This window comes from Pseudonaja textilis, chromosome 1, assembly GCF_049901715.1.
Source record: "Pseudonaja textilis isolate UNSWEBS1 chromosome 1, rPseTex1.2, whole genome shotgun sequence".
In the NCBI taxonomy this organism is placed as follows: Eukaryota; Metazoa; Chordata; class Lepidosauria; order Squamata; family Elapidae; genus Pseudonaja; species Pseudonaja textilis.
In genome coordinates this window covers 46,225,541-46,242,626 of record NC_141990.1, presented here as the reverse complement: position 1 = coordinate 46,242,626, position 17,086 = coordinate 46,225,541, and the positions used below count along the sequence as shown (strand labels likewise).

At 34.7% G+C, this 17,086-nt stretch overlaps 1 protein-coding gene across 4 annotated transcripts in view; it reads right to left on the bottom strand.

Annotated features, from left to right (window-relative positions):
- PPP2R5A (protein phosphatase 2 regulatory subunit B'alpha) overlaps positions 1 to 17,086 on the bottom strand; it is a 55,953-nt gene that overhangs the window by 32,056 nt on the left and 6,811 nt on the right. For all 4 annotated transcript variants that reach the window (XM_087933121.1, XM_087933117.1, XM_026695786.2 and 1 more), the window contains exon 2: positions 4,379 to 4,575. In XM_087933121.1, the coding sequence (XP_087789247.1) occupies positions 4,379 to 4,575 (197 nt within the window). The remainder of the gene's footprint in view (positions 1 to 4,378; positions 4,576 to 17,086) is intronic.

The following is a 17,086-nucleotide window of genomic DNA, read 5'->3' as shown; positions in this document are numbered from 1 at the left end:
TGACTAAGCCGGAATCAAACAGCATGCTAAACTCTAAACCAGAATGGCTGGGTTGATATATTCAGCCCGTGTTTCTCAACCTTGGCAACTTGTGTGGACTTCAATTCCCACTCTGGCTTTGCTCTACTTTCTCAAAGTGCCACCGCTGTCATATTCTTTCTTTCTGTCTATCCATCGTCTATACATACATACATACATACATACATACATACATACATACATACATACATCCAAAAGGTCTGCCTGTCTGTCTGCCTGCCTTTCTGTCTACCTACCTACCAATATAGATCTATCTTTCTATCTATCCATCCAAAATGTCTGTCTGTCTGCCTGCCCACCTACCTACCTACCTATCTGCCTGTCTTTCTGTCTACCTACCTACCTACCTACCAATATAGATCTACCTACCTACGTACCAACTTATTTACCAATCTACTTACCTACCTACCTATCCATACATTCATCCAAAAGGTCTGCCTGCCTGCCTATCTACCTATCTATCTACCAATCTACCTACCTACCTGTCTCTGTCTGTCTGTCTCTCTCTCTCTCTCTCTCTTTCTTTCCATCCATCCATCCATCAATCCATGTTCGAAGCACCAGCCCCGCAGGCACATTGGGAAAGTAAAGCAAAGCCAGTCTGGGAGGGATGGAGGGAGGGAGGGAGTGGGAGAGAGAGAGAGGGAGGGAGACCTGATGCATCAGATTGAAATGAGGCCTAGTTTAGACTGAGGCCCTTTTCCACATTGAAACATCTTTGCCAGCACATTGAAACATCTTTGGCTTCTATTAAAGGTTTTGTGGAGGACACATGGTCAGGAAGCTATCAGGAAGCTCTCACGTTTTGTTGAGGCTTTAAGCAGGATCCATTGGACCAGATCTCCACCCTAAAAATTACTTTTCCCCAATGTATTACAGTGCCAATTCTGAAGAAGGCAAAACCAAAATGTACTGGTAAATTACGAGAAAACACACACACACACACACACACACACACCCTTCTAACCCTGCTGGAGCAGGTGATTGGACTAGAATAAATATCTCATTATCTTTCTCCTCCCTCTCTCCCTCCCTCCCTCCTTCTTTATTTCTTTTTCTTTCTGTCCCTTCCTTCCATCCCCCCCTCTTTCTTTGTCCCTTTTTCTTTCTTTCCCTTTTCTCTTTCTTTTCTTCCATCTCTCTCTCTCTCTCTCTCTCTTTTCTTTCTCTCTCTTTCCCTCTCTCAGGCTCACCCCATTGACTTGACTTGCTTGGGCAGGTCCCTCCAGTGCAGTGGGCTCAATGGGGTGGACCTGTGGAGCCAGCACCTAGAACGCAGCAGTGTCGGCATGTTTGAAAAGTAAACAACCGGCCATTAAGTGAGGACCACTTGTATTTGGTTTGCCAGTCGCGTGGCCACGCCTACCCAGTCACATGACCACCAAATCACATCATGTGACCAGCAAGCCATGCCCAGCCAGCAAGCCATGCCAGCCAGTCACATGACCAGCAACCCACACCCACCCAGTCATGTGACCAGCAAGCCACACTCTCAAATTAGGCCATGCCCACGGAAATTTGAATCCCACCCCTAGGTGGGAGGCACCGAAGATGAGTTTGTAGCACCAAGGGGACGGTGGACTGAAAAGGAACCACTGATCTATATCATTTATGAAGATGTTGAAGAATAGTGGATCTAAAACCAAACCTTGAGATACCCCACTGAATGCTTCCTTCTATTTAAAGGAAGTTCCATTAAAGACTACACTTCTCCCAAAATATTCCACCAACAGCAGCTTCTTGAAAGATTTTCAGTTCGACCAAAACAAAGGGCTACATATTAACAACTATTCCCATCATTAGCTGGTATTTATTTTCAAAGTAGCCACCTTTAGTAAAAGACAACAGTATTTCAGCACATCTATTTCAGTGGGCAGAAACTAACAAGTAATGACAATGAAACCTGACTACTGCCATGTTTGCAAAAAAAAACCACCAGGATTTCTGTGAAATGTCTAAAATTCAGAGCCATTTAAATAAATGAAAACATTACCATTAATTTTAGTATAGAAATGTAGTTTACTAAAGCTCAAATATGTCAAAAACTTTTCTCAACTGCTGAAATCAATGCTGCTACGTATTTAGAACAGACCATTTGACCATAATTCCCCTGCACAGACCATCTGTGTACAGGAATATATGAAGCATCAAGCTAGAAATGGTCTATCAACCTCTGCTTTCTTTTCTTTCTTTTTTTGGCAGTTAATTCATTGAAGATTTAGTACCAGTAGAGGAATTATACATTACATGATTTGGATGAGGGGATAGATCAAATTTACAGATGACACCAAGCTGACAGGAATAGACAACATTCCAGAAGATAGGCTTAAGATACAGAAGAATCTTGACAGACTTGAACATTGGGAGGTATCTAACAAAACGAAATTCAATGGTGAAAAAAGTAAGGTTCTGCATTTAGGCAAGAAAAACCAAATGCACAGATATAGTATGAATGTGGTACCTGGTTCAATAGTAGTAACTGTGAGATGGATCTTGAGTCCGAGTGGACAATCACTTAAGTATGAGCCAGCAATGTGCTGCAGCTACCAAAAAAGCCAGTGCAGTCCTAGGCTGCGTTAACAGAAGGGTAGAATAGAATCAAGATGACATGAAGTATTAATACCATTTTATAATGCCTTGGTAAGATCATACTTAGAATACTGCATCTAGCTTTGGCTATCACGATGTAAAAAAGATTTTTGAGACTCTAGAAAGGGCACAGACAAGAGCAACAAAGACGATAAGGGGACTGGAGTTTAAAACATAAAGAACGGTTGCTGGAATTGGGTATGTCGAGTTTAATTAAAGAAAACTAGAGGTGATATGATAGCAGGGTTTCAATATCTAAGAGGTTGCCACAAAGAAGAGGGAGTCAAGATATTTTCAAAGGTCCCTTCCTACTCTGTTATTCTATTACATATACAGATATGCATGGATATGCAGTCCTTCAGTCCAGCTTTGCCTACTGAAAGCCAACTGTTTTCGAAGAACGTCAGCTGTACCTTTACAAACTGATTTGGCTAGTGTAGCAAAATATAACAAACAAGATTTTTAGAATCTAAAAGACATGGGCAGCTGACAGGAAATCTTTTCAAGTTATAATATCCATTTCTAGATTCCTGCCAATCCTGGTTTAACTTCTGTGGGATGACTAAATAAGCAAAGTGCAATTCTAATTATTTTCTTTGATCATTCCATAACTTTGTCTTCCAAAATGGTCATTTACAGAACCAGTCCGGGGACAAAACTGATTCTGGTTGTACTAAGGTGCCACAACAAGACAACAGTTTCTGAAGGAACAGGTCAGATAGATCCCAAGTAGGAAAACGTCAATATGGGTACAGTGTTCAGTACCTGTCAGTGGTTCCTTAAACAAGCAGCACTTCAGATCCAAATACTCTATACTTATGAGAAGGAAATATTAAGAACTTTTATTTAACCCCACAAGTAGCTAGCTAGCGTTATTTTTATTTGTTTTAGTTCTATACCACCAGACTCCCAGAAGAGAGAACTGAATTCTGGGGTTTGGGAAGGTTCCATCTTGTCCTTGAAAAACTTTAATATCTACCAGCATAGGCAACATTATGATGACCAAAAGCTACACTTAAATATTGTGAGTGAGAAAGAGTATTTTGATTTGTTCTCATTTCTTGCCAAATTGAAGACTGATAAGCTGCATGATCATGGAAAATCAAAAGATGTATAATACAGATAAGAGAGTTCCACAGATTTTCATGTTTCCAAATTATACAATAAGACTCCTTGTTTCTTTAAACCACAGTAAGCCTTATTATCACATTCATTGTTTTCCTCCTGAATGTAATAATAAACTGTATCATTTATTTTTAGCTATCACACTACTAAAACTAAACTTGGATAGTGCAAATATAAAGGGGTTTGGATGCCACTGAACAAGGAAGAACCAAAGTGATACTACGAGAAGCTAGGAACTAAAATGCAGTACAACAGAACTGAGGGAAGGTATACATTCACATATAAAATACTCAGTTTTATTTCAGTTTTTCTGAATGTATGCTTGTTTCCCACTTAATATTATCAGAGTTTCCAATGGGTCCTACTAGTGTTTAAATTGAATCCAGGTGAAAAAATAGCATCAGTATGAAACTTGTTTCAATTATATAATAAATAATTGACCATTATTTGTTAGTATGAAAAAATAATTAGCCTTTAAACCAATTTTAATATTAAAATTTAACTATAGGAGATTAAGAGCAAAAGCACTATCTAATCACCACAAAAAGGAAATTCAGAAGACAGAAACGTCTTCAATAAATTTCATTTCTAAATCCTTTCAATGGCATTCACGTGACTTACTTACCATTTTTACAATTTCTGAATATGCTGATTCAGTAATCACACCACGATTTGTAGAAACATATTCCACTAATTCATTCAGTGTTGCTCTTTTAATTTCTTTGCTCCTTAAGTCAGAGACAGAGTCCATGAAATCAAATAATACACAGCACTGCTGTAATTTCTGACAGAAGAGGACTTGTTGTTCATTTGAAGTGGCATCTACCGAAGGGAAAAAAAGTAGTAATTAGAATTTTACTGTTCTATAACATTTAGTGTATAGGCCAAATATGTAATTTATTTGATATCACATTCATAGTATATCTTTCCTCAGGGAGTTCAAGATAGCAGATACTAGAACCCCATCTAATTTGTGCTCAAAACACACTAGGTTAGGCTGAGATATAGTGACTGTGATCAAGTAGGAAATCTTATTTAAATACATAACTCATCTAAATTAATACTAATTGTCCAACAACAGGTCTGATATTCCATTATTCAACCTATATAGTGAAACCATCTTATCTATGGAGTCCCTCTATGCAGAATATAATTATTCAAGAACAGGAACAGAACTACTACAAATGCATTATGAATACTGAATTTAAATTAGGTCTTCTAGCCTACTCTTTAAAATACTATCCCTGATACAAACAAAACAAATTTCTGGAGAAAAAATGCTATTCTCCAAAGCACTCAAGGCAGGCCAAGAAGCAATGGATGAAAACCATTCAAAAGAATAGAACCAAACCAGAACTAAGAACAAATTTCCTGATAGTTAGAACATTTAATCAGTAGAACTACTTGCTTCAAGAAGTTGTGGGTACTCCAACACTGGAAGTTTTTAAGAAGAGATTGAACAACCATTTGTCTCAAATGATGTAGGGTTTCCTGTTTGGACTAAAAGATTTCCAAGGTCCCTTCCAGCTCTTATTATTCTGTTATTACAGTCAATTAGTATGTATTATCCTACGCCTCACCTTTTTCTTTTTTTCCCCTTTTACAGAGCAGAGAGATTGGAGAGGAAGGGACAAAAAGAGAAAGCAAGCACATAATGGGGAATACTCATTGAAAGGAATGTGCTAGTGCAAGCTGTTTGCCTAACACACTTGGAGCTATATGCATTCCTTTTAATATGTATTTCCCATGCGTGCCTGCTTTTTCTCTTGCAATCCCTTCCTGCCCAATGAATGTAAATACAAACATTAATTCCTTTCTTGCTAATTGTCCCAGGACTTAGGTAGCATTCTAAAGGGTGGGGGAGTGCGGGGGAGGAAAGCTGCAGTAAAATCTTAAGCAGTCACATGATTTTCCACTTAGTTTTATGCTAAATATAGCTAAACAAGGACTACCTATATTCTAAATTTTTTCAAGCAAAATTATTTAAAAATTGTTAATTGCCAAAATTATGAAAATTTTATATGAAAACATGGTGCATCTATTTAATCCACTTTAGACTGTTTCCCAATGTAAAAGCAAAGTTTAGAAATAAAAGAACTTCAACTGAGACTTCCGGTTTGAGCTTCTTCAACAACAGACAGAAACCACGTCTCTGCGAGGCTTCGATCCGTGCTCGCCGCTGGAGTGCCTTGAGCCAGCTGGTTTCGTGGCTAAGCCACCCTGTAGAGGTGGTGAAGAGGGGGGAGACTGCCAGCAGGGTTGAGGAGAGCCGCATCCCTCCTCTCCAGCTGGCCATTACTCCCTTTCCCGAAGGCAGTTGCAGCGGTGGTCAGAAATGGCCACCACAAAGAAGAACTCGACTGGAAAAGAATGTGCAGGAGGAAGATAAGAAGAGAAAGTTTTGGTTGACCGGGTCAAACAGCAAAAGCAACAAATAAGGTACCCTGGAATTGAAACTGTTAAAAAAACAATAACATTGTTCCCTAAGAAGCTGCAAAGGAGAGAGAAAAGGGAAAAGATTTGGTTTTCTCCTTTTCCTATACTGACAGCTAAGAGACTTAAAGCAAGAAATTGGAAAAAAAATCCACTTTGACATCAATAGGCATTTAATGCTGAAAATAAAAAGTCAAAGGGATAATAAAGATTTCTGGATAATTAAAAGCTTTTGAAAACAGGAAAGGAGAGAAAAAAATAAAAGGGTAGGATCTGGAAGGGAGGAGACTGCCTGGAATTAAAAAAGAACTTACAGCAAAATCTCAACAAGTCTTCCAAAAGATACATTCTAACTGAAATATTGCAACAAAAACCCCAGGAAGAGAAAGTCAAAAAAGAAATAAGAAGATGTAACTCAGGACTATCTGGATTACTTGATGATTTCTGGATTCTTGGTTATTGTTTTGAATGACTAAAATCAATCGGGTGGTTGTTTAAAACTGTTTAAAATGGCTCCACTTTTAGAAGAACTGAAAATGGAACTTAAAAAGTACAAAGAAGATGCACAAGAAGGGAGAGGTTCTTTTGGCTTCGTATTTCAGTTTTTAGAAATGGAGATTTGGAATTATGAGAAACAACAAGAAATGCCTGCAGAACAAGAAGATTGCGACAAAGAAGAAGCCATCTTTAATGAACAAGTAATCTTAGATGGGGGGAAAAAGGAAAGGGGGGAAAGAGAATGGAAAGTTTAAGATTGGGAAAAACAACTCCAAAAAAAATAGAGTGAAAAATAAGTATAAAATCAAAAAGCAACAGAAGAGGGAAATGCAGAAGAGAGAATTAGAACTAGAGAGACAAGGGGGTAAAAAGGGGAGGGAGAAGATGAGAGGGAAGAAAGAAAAGAAAAGAAGTTATAAAGGACAGAAGCAAAATTTAGAGAAACAGGGCCCATTTAGAGATAATGGGTGAAAACTTAATGGAAAAAGGAATTCTGCAAAGGTACATAAGATAGTATGGTTATATTAGAAGCAGAAATAATTTTAGAAAATATGAAACTATGATTAAAATGTCTGATAAAATAGCTATCGCAATTCAGTGGAATGCTTGTCAATAAATAAATGTAACAAAAGGTATATTTAATGATTTATAAAACATATGTGAAGAGAAATAAGGGAAAAATTAATTATGGAGATTATATGTTTTTTTAAGGAAGTATGATATTTAATTGAAAAGTGTTAAAGATATTATGGTTTTAATGATTATTAATGATAGAACTGAACTGGAATGGAATGAGGGTTTATAATTACACATATTTACAATCTTTCTTTCTTTTTTTAAAGAATATAGTGTGTATTATAAGAATGTGCCAAGCAGAATTCGATTGGAAGTTATGTATTATGTATTATATTGAAGGTCATAAACTTAAGGTATACATTGAAGTTTAAATAAGAGTTAAATGGATGTAATTAAAAGATATAAAGGTGTCACACTCCAATTAGTAACTACAGGAGAAAATTTGTTTAATGAGAAAAGATAATATGAAATTGAAACAGAACAGACAAAAGTATAAATACAATGATTTCAATTGAGATGAGATAATCAAAATAAAATTGAGAACATTAAAAGAGGGAAAAAACTATATAGAAAATGTAAAATAGTATAAGATACGGAATAGAATGCAAAAAGGAGCATGAAATTGAGTTTTGTGTCTGTATAAAGAAGTTCAACCCGGGACCATGCTATTTGTGAAAACCCAAATAAAACTTTATTTTAAAAAAAAGAACTTTAACTGATCACTCTAGTATTATAGGGTTAGCTTTTTCACACCTTGAGTCTGTTGGCTCTGCTATTCTTGGTTAAGTGGCTTCCTCAGAAGTTTAGCTCTTTCTTTTTCCTCGGATTACACAACTAGACACAACAATTTGAAATCTCATTGTCAGTTCAAAATATAATCAACAATATATTTCTCTGTCTCACTTTCACCTATTTCATGTGGTTCCCTAAAGGAATCTGTTACATTGCCAGAACTTGTACAAAAATATTTCTCTGGGCAATTAAATATGAGATTTATTTCAAAACACTAACATATTAGCAGAATAAGTTCAATCAAAAACCACACAAATCTAAATTTTGCCATCAGTCTTGGTTATATAAGTTAAATTTGGAAAAGGACTCTGACTATGGGCTAAAATTAGCAAGTATATGACCTTAAATGATCGTTTGAAGTCAATTATAGCAATAGATTTAGAAATGAAGTGAAATCCTGTACAAGCTACAAAATGGAGTGGAGAATCAGACTCAGCTTACAACTGGTTATAATGGCTGGGGCTGCTAGGAGCTGAAATCTAACAATTGTGGACAGCTACAGATTTTGATATGAGGCATTAAAACTTTGAAATGTACAATACCCATTTCCAATGCACACATACAGTAGCACACAATAAGATAAGCAAAGTTTCTCCAAATATTTTTTTCCTACTTGAAATGAACACAGAGGTAATGTTCACTCAGCAATTTGCACTCTTGAAAATAGGCATGCAATTGTAAGGTATATATTGTTAGCTTATATGCATATACTGTATATGTATTGTTATGTGCATTGCTGGTACTGATGTTATGTTTTGATTGGAAGCCATCTTAAGCCATTTGGATTCAATACCATATTCATTTTAAAATTAAATATTTGTAGATAGTAAAACTTGGTAAAAAGGGGAACTATTTGTTCAAGCTTTATCAGGGTAGCAATGTGCATGCCAAGGCTATTGGAAAATGACCCTCAAGTATCTTATCAAATGAAAGACGTGACCACTGTGTTCCTTTTAGCGCAAATTTCATTTTGAGAAGATCTGAAAAAATGATGTTGGGGAGGCTTCGACAAAGAACTCTGTCATTTTGTGTTCTCAGTTCCATTAACAGAGGAAAAGAAAGCATGAATTAAAACCATTCATTACAATAGCTAATTTAATTTCTCACTTTTGGCGTGGGGATTCAAAATAAATCTAACTGATGAAAGATTGTCTATAACATTCTGCATGATTGGAGGGTTCAGTTATTATCTTAAGACAGTGGCTACTCTCATGCTCTAGAATACCACATTTTAAGGTAACAAACTAGAAATAATATAAAAATTGGGAAATCAGAATCATAGAATTGTACCAAAAGGAAATACAAATAGCTTTATTGTGGTCATTAACCGTCAGAAACCAAAAGGCACATGACATATTTATAAAATATAAATACATAAGGAAGTTTTATTGAACAAATAATATCACATGGACAGTCTAAGAGATGACAATCCTTACACTGAAACAATGCATTTTATCCTGCATGACTAAAAAAGTCACAGCTGATTTTTTTCAATACTGAAATTCAGTATCCTGAAGCAAAAAATAATAACAAACTATAAATGTAGATGAAACAGAAACTGCCAGCCAGGACAAATATATTCAAAAATAACTATGCTAAAAGAACAGAAGAAGAACCCTATTGTGGAAAAAAGGTTATTTTTAAAGTAAGTTATTTCAGTGTAACCCTCAAGCTGCCAAACACATGACCTATTATTATTTTTTTGTAAATTTTATCTGAGTTTTCACACAAAAAAAAATTACAAATAAAACATATTTTTGGAAAGTAGCGTAATCCCGGGTTACATTTCTTCGTACAGACACAAATTCAATTTCATGCTCATTTTTATGTTCCATTCCATATCTTATTACTGTTTTACATTTTCTGCATAGCTTCTCCCCTCTTTTAATTTTCTTCCGGTTTGAGTTCCTTCGGCAACAGACAGAAATCTGTGATCGTGTGCAGTTTTGGTCCGGGCTCGCCGCTGGAGCACCCCGAGCCGGCTGGTTTTGGGGCTAAGCCACCCCGTAGAGGTGGTGAAGAGCGGGGAGACTGCCAGCAGGGTTGAGGAGAGCCGCATCTCTCCTCCTCAGCTGGCCATTACTCCCTTTCCCAAAGGCGGTTGCAGCGGTGGTCAGAAATGGCCACCTCAAAGAAGAACTCGACTGGAAAAGAATGTGCAGGAGGAAGATAAGAAGTGAAAGTTTTGGCTGACTGGGTTAAATTGCAAAAGCAACAACTAAGGTACCCTGGTATTTAAACTTACAAAAAAATAACATCGCTCCCAAAGAAGAGTTGGAAGCAGCGAAGGAAAGTGAAAAGGGAAAGGTTTGTTTTTTTTCTTCTTCTCTTCCTTTCCCTATACTGACAACTAAGAGACTTAAATAAAAAATTGGAAAAATCCGCTTTGACATCAACAGGCAATTAAGCTGCAAATAAAACAAAATGTCAAAGGGATAATAACGATTTCTGGACACTAAATTTTTTTTCATAAGCAGGAAGGGAGAGAAAAAGAATAAAAGGGCAGGATCTGGAAAGAAGAAGGAGACTGCCTGGAATTAAAAAGAACCTACAGTAAAACTTCAATAAGACTTCTAAAAGATACATTTTAACTGAAACTTTGTAACTAAACAGTAGAACCCCAGGAAGAGAAAGTGAAAAAAAAGAGCAAAAAGAAACAGCCTGCATGTATTTGGATTACTTGGTGATCTTTGGATTTTTGGTTATTGCATTTGAATGACTAAAATTAATCGGGTGGTTGTTTAAAAAATTATACAATGGCACTACTTCTGGATGAATTGAAAATGGAACTTAAAAAGTATAAAGAAGATGCACAAGAAGGGAGGGGTTCTTTTGGCTTTGTTTTTCAATTCTTAGAAATGGAGATTTGGAACTATGAGAAACAAGAAGAAATGCCTGCAGAACAAGAAGATTGCGACAAAGAAGAAGCCATCTTTAATGAACAAGTAATTATATGTGGGGAAGAAAAAGGAAAGGGGGGAAAGAGAATGGAGAATTTAAGACTTAAAAAAACAACCAAAGAAAAGAAAAATAATTCGAAAAATAAGTATAATATTGGAAAGCAACAGAAGAGGGGAATACAGAAGAGAGAAATAGAGATAGAGAGACAAGGGGGTAAAAAGGGGAGAGAGAAGAAGAGAGGGAAGAAGGAAAGGAAAAGAAGTTACAAAGGACCAGAACAAGATATAGAGAAACAGGACCTATTTAGAGATAATGGGTGAAAATTTAACTGAAAAAGGGACTCTGTAAAGGTACATAAGATTGTATTATTATATTAGTAATAGAAATAACTTTAGAAAATTTGAAACAATGTATGATTAAAATGAGGGATAAAATAGTTAGTGTAATTTAGTGAAATGTTTGTTAATAAAATAAGTGAAATAAAATAAATGAGAAAATTGAATTAGGAAGGGACAGGAACATTTTAATTAGTTAATGTTTTATAAAATATAAGTGAAGAGGGGGGAATTAATTATGGAAAGCTTATAATTGTTCCCATAGAAGTATGATATTTAATTGAAAAGTAATGGTAAAGAAGTTAAGATTTTAATGAATATTAACATTAATGATAGAATTGAATTGGAATGGAATGTGTTGTTTTAATTACATATATTTATATTTTTATCTTTTTTTAAGAATATAGTGTATATTTTAAGAATGTACCAAGCAGAATCCGAATGGAAGTTATGTATTATATTGAATGTTATAACTTTAGGGTATATATTGAAGCCTAAATAATTGTCAAATGGATAAACTTAAAAGATATAAAGGCGTCATACTCCAATCAGTAACTACAGGAGAAATGTTGTTTAATGAGAAAAGATAATAGATAATTGAAACAGGACAGACAAAAAATATAAATATAATGATTTGAATTGAGACAAGATAATTAAAATAAAATTGAGAAAAACACATGACCTATTTTTAGTTGTGCATGTTTGGTAACCACACTGTGGTTTTCAGTACAAGAGCAAAATCTAACTGGCTCAGGAAATCTTGGCATGAAGGTTATTAAAAACAGTGGCAAGCTTAGTCTCAGAACATGTTTGTGTTACATTCGCATAAACAAATTCAAATCTACAAGAAACTGCTGACAAAACAGCACAATACTATGGGTTATATTTGCTTTATCCTAGAAAGTATTAATGCCACAATGCATCTAAGAAGGCTTGCAGAATGCTGATAATTTTCATAAATTCTTCTCCAAGTAACTAAAGCAGATCAGGCATAGCCTTAGGATCAGTACAACAAAGGCAAAAGTGCTGGAAAAGACATTAACTCTTTCAGGTCATGGATGTTTTTGTCCAATTAGCTAAATTATACATACATTGTTTATGAGCTGATATCTAAATAATTTGTGTGCTTATTTTGTTTTATCCTTTTCATAGAATGTGAATAATTTGTTGCATATTTCTGACACTTTATTTTCATTTATTTTCAAAACTAAAAAAAAAGTTCTCAGTATTTTAATTAAGTTCTAGAAGTACAAAAACAATAGATAAATTATGCTGTGGTGTGTTGTAAGGGCATAATAAAGTCCCTAATGTGAAAAATCTTAATGTGAGACCTATTCATAATTTAAGTTACTGAAAATAATTTGATTTAATTTTATACTAAATTTAATTTCCTAATATTTCTGCCTATATCTATTTTAAAATATATTAAATAAGTACATAACCAACCCTCTAATATAGAAACATATTTTGGAGTATTCTACACCTAGGGAGTTTTCTGAATACGCCTCTATTTTAGGGTTACAAAATGTGGTATCTCGTTGACTCAAAATTATTATTCTAGACATGATGTTGATAGAACAGGTTTCTTCTAGAGTTTCTGAGTCGATGAGGGCAAGCTGATGACCAGAAGGTTTGGATTTGGGCTCCTATTAAAAATCTTGTTGCTACAAAAGCATAATTTACCATTACTAGTAGTATAATCTATGGGGCAAAACCAGATAAAATGCCAAACTAAATATCCTAACAGGGACATCAACTGTTTCATCTTGGTTATTATGGGCTGCTAAGCAACTAAAATGAGGACGCAGGTTAACAAAAAATGGAAAACAGACAGAAGGAAAAAAAATGTTGATCATGTTGCAAAGCATTTCACAAACTTTCTGACTTAACTTTATGAGGGATTTAGACCTAATAACAATAATCACAACCATCTATTTAGAAGTACAAAAAATCATAATTAGACTTGATATTAAGTAACATTTTATAGCAAGTTACATTATCTCTACTAGGACTGCAAAAATACAACTACAATTAAAATAAATAACATAATGACAGAGAAATAATATGGATGCTAACACTCAGACACACATATAATTTATAGTTATTACGTTTTTAATACTGCCTACCTGGCCAGATTTCACAACTATTCATAGATTTCAGTTTAAGAAACCTAAATATAAACTTTTAAGTTAGCCAGTAAATTAGAACAGTAACTTTCATCTTATTCAATGAATTATGGCAATTCAATTTTATGCCTGCACAGTTAGACTGTAACACAACTTGAATGCCATAATCATGGAAAAAGAAACATAATACTATGCTGCCACACAAGATGTTGAAGATTTAAATAGAAGTTATTAATATGAAGATTGCCAATGGGCAGCAACTATACTTAGTTGTTAATGTTCACTGACATTTATTTTTTTAAAATCAAGTGTTCTGAGGAAGTCATTTCTTGAAAAACTCATGTTAAGAACCTCTGAAAAAAGTACTGCACAAAATCAATTTAAATGAACCATACTTCAAAATATTACATTTAAAGATAAAATTATTTTCATTTCTAAAAAATAAACAATATAATTTTCTCTTCCACAGAAATAATAATACGCATTCAGTAATATAATAATCAATTACTAAAATATAGAAAAATGTAAAATCTCTTTTATGTTGAATTAAATTCCCAACTGAGACTCCATGTATTTCTCATGTTAATAATGAGACAATTATTTATCCTTTTCTTCTTGCAGGGTTTTTTTTTCAAACTTCCCAGCCCTATACAGCCTTGATATTTCCCAGAATCTTCTTTCCAAATGCTAGCCAGAATTGACCTTGCCTAGCTTTTTAAGACCAGCCAAAACTGACTATGTAAGCAAGACAAAGTCCATAAAAATAGTCACATAAAAACAGGGAGCAATGTTGTGGCTTTCTGATGGAGCCATCTATATCAGGGGTGCACAACCCCCAGTCCATGGACTGACACTAATCTGCGGCATGCCAGAAATGGGGCCACACAAACAAGTGAAATCCCATCCATGGGATGCAAAACCACGCCCCCTCCCATCCATGGAAAAACCTCTCTCCATGGAACCAGTTCCTGGTGCCCAAAAGTTTTGGGGCCACTGATCTATATATTACTGAAATTCTGATTCCTGTAACCTTTAACTAGGCGAAACAGTGCATCACAGGATGACACTTTTTGAACTAAGGTACCTCAAATAGGCTCACTTACAGAATGCATCCAAATATGACACCCATGATTACTGTGAATTGAAATTTGGCAAATTTTATAAAATGTTTTTTTTCCATTTTTTTTAAAAAAACAAACATACACATACAAAACATAAAAACATAAAACCATCTTCCATTTTATATACATACAGTGTGTCAGTTGGTTACATATGTTTTGTGCTATCTTTTTGTAGCCATTTACTCACAATTTATATCAGTCTTCACATTGTCAAACTAACATATGCTTATATATTTATCAGTTATTAATCATCTATGACTAAACTATTTATTCCATCATTTTATATGAGATGTTCCAAGTTTTATCTTAAAATTTGTGTTATACTTTCAACCAGTGGTTATACAGTATATATCTATATTATGTTTTATATCAGTCTATTAAATTTCCATCACAAAATTATCTAGTCTATTACATTACCATGCCTTTTTATCCAACCATTCATAAAACAAATCCCATATCATATAAAATTGCTTGTCTTCTTGTTCTCTAATTTCAAATGTCAGTTTACTCATTTCAGCACAGCCCATAATTTTTTGATAACTTCCTCCTGCATAGGTATTTTGTCATTTTTCCAGTTCTTTGCAAATACAATTCTAGCCGCTGTTAAATTTTTATAACATGTTTTATGACATAAAAATTATCATAAAACAGTTTATCATATAACATAAAATGTCATAAAGGATTTCCTGTGCTGATATTTGCTATATAGTTCAGCATGGGTTATTCTCAAGGCACATCTCTGAATCTATCACAGCTTTTCCAATGAAGGCAGAACATTACAAGCTCTGCCATTGTTGAAAGCATTGAGGAATCTGACAATATCTCTGAAAGGATGACTCAAAGGTTACATGTTGTCTAGTAAAGATATAAAGCTACAATGCTCCTTGCAAATACTACCAGTACTTCTTGGAATGTTCACAATAAGGAACATTCATTTGTTAATTCATTTCCAAAACATATTATAATTATTGGGGCTTTAATTTTCAAGAACAGAATCAAGAGGGCTATGCAGCAAAGTCGCTATACAGCAACAGCCATTTTTTCAACCTCCATCTCCAGCATTAACATCTTGTATTATTTATAAAAAATTGTTTGCTGTCTATGAGTAGATAACACGCAGTACGTAAAACTAGAGAACTTACATAAAAACATTGATTTGTTGAAAGACTTTGTTAAATGAGATCAAGATATGCTACACTTAACAGCACTCCCTTGAATCCCTGTGAAACCATTCACTCTGTCATAAGAAAAGATAAAGCTAGTATGATATGACTTGTTTTGGAAAAATCAATGAGGACTTCTAATAATCCTAGTGACTCCTAGTGTTCTTTTACTAACAGACATGGACTTGACAATCCATTCAAGTATCTTTCAAAATACAGATGTTAACCTAGTTGGCCTGTAATTTTCCAGATCCTCCTTCTCCTTTATGAATATTGGAAAATTTATTTTCTTCATTCATCCAGCAATTTATTATTTCCCCAGTTTTCAAAGGTTTTAGATAATTCTAAGAACACTTCCACTGGCTCCTTCAATAGTCTGGAATATATTTTATCTGGCTCTGAAGACATATGTTTATTTAAGGTGGCAGAGAATTGTGTTCCCCCTCCTGTTTGCCTCAGGAATATTAAAAATGGCTCTCCCTCTCTTTGACAGAAGACAGATCCAAAGAGAGAGTTAAACAGTTCCACCTTCTTATTTCCTGTTATTACTTCCCATTTTTCCTGCACCAACATCCTAATTGACTTTACTTTTATTTTGGATCTACTTTTCCCAAAATCGTTATTCCATTTTGCATTCCTCACCAGACACATCACATTCTAACGTTAATCTCCCTTCCTTTCTCCCTGCTGTTTCAAATTACCAGTCTGTATCCCCCTCTTCAATGCTAGCTGCCATTTTCTACACATTTCTTTTTTAGTTTTTAGATTTTTATTCATCTACACAGACCTCTTAAGTCTTTTCTTTCTATTTTTCCTTTTTTGTGAATTGTTTGTTTGCGCTTGTGCTTTAGTATCATATATTTCAAGATGTTCTCTCTTAGACTTATTTATCTTTTAGGATTTTGAGCACTGCATCTGCTTTCTTGAAGACAAATTTGAATTCATTTATAAATGGAGAGAGAGAGAAAGGTTATGTAAGGCCTCTACAAAGATCTACTAGGGAAGGCAATTCCTTTAGCGATACAATATTCCCAAACTAACTCTGTTGTATGACATTGACTTTGTGCAATTTGTTTTATCAAAAATCATCAGGAAAGGCTTGAGCTTTACATGGTAATTATCCCATTTCCTTAAGGAGTCGCTCCCTAAGTCAAGAACAACTGATCTACTTCAAATAGATTTAGAAAACAAAACTGGCATTTGGCAGCTAGCCAAAATCATAAGCGAGGAGTGATTTTCTCACTGTTTTGTTGCTGTAACTTCATGAAAATATGCACAGTCAGACATCTAGATAAAAACTGTAATAGGGCTGACATTACTCAGTCATCATTTCAATTAGTATATAACATTCTGCTGTCAAAAAGAATTGCCACCATCTTACACTAAAT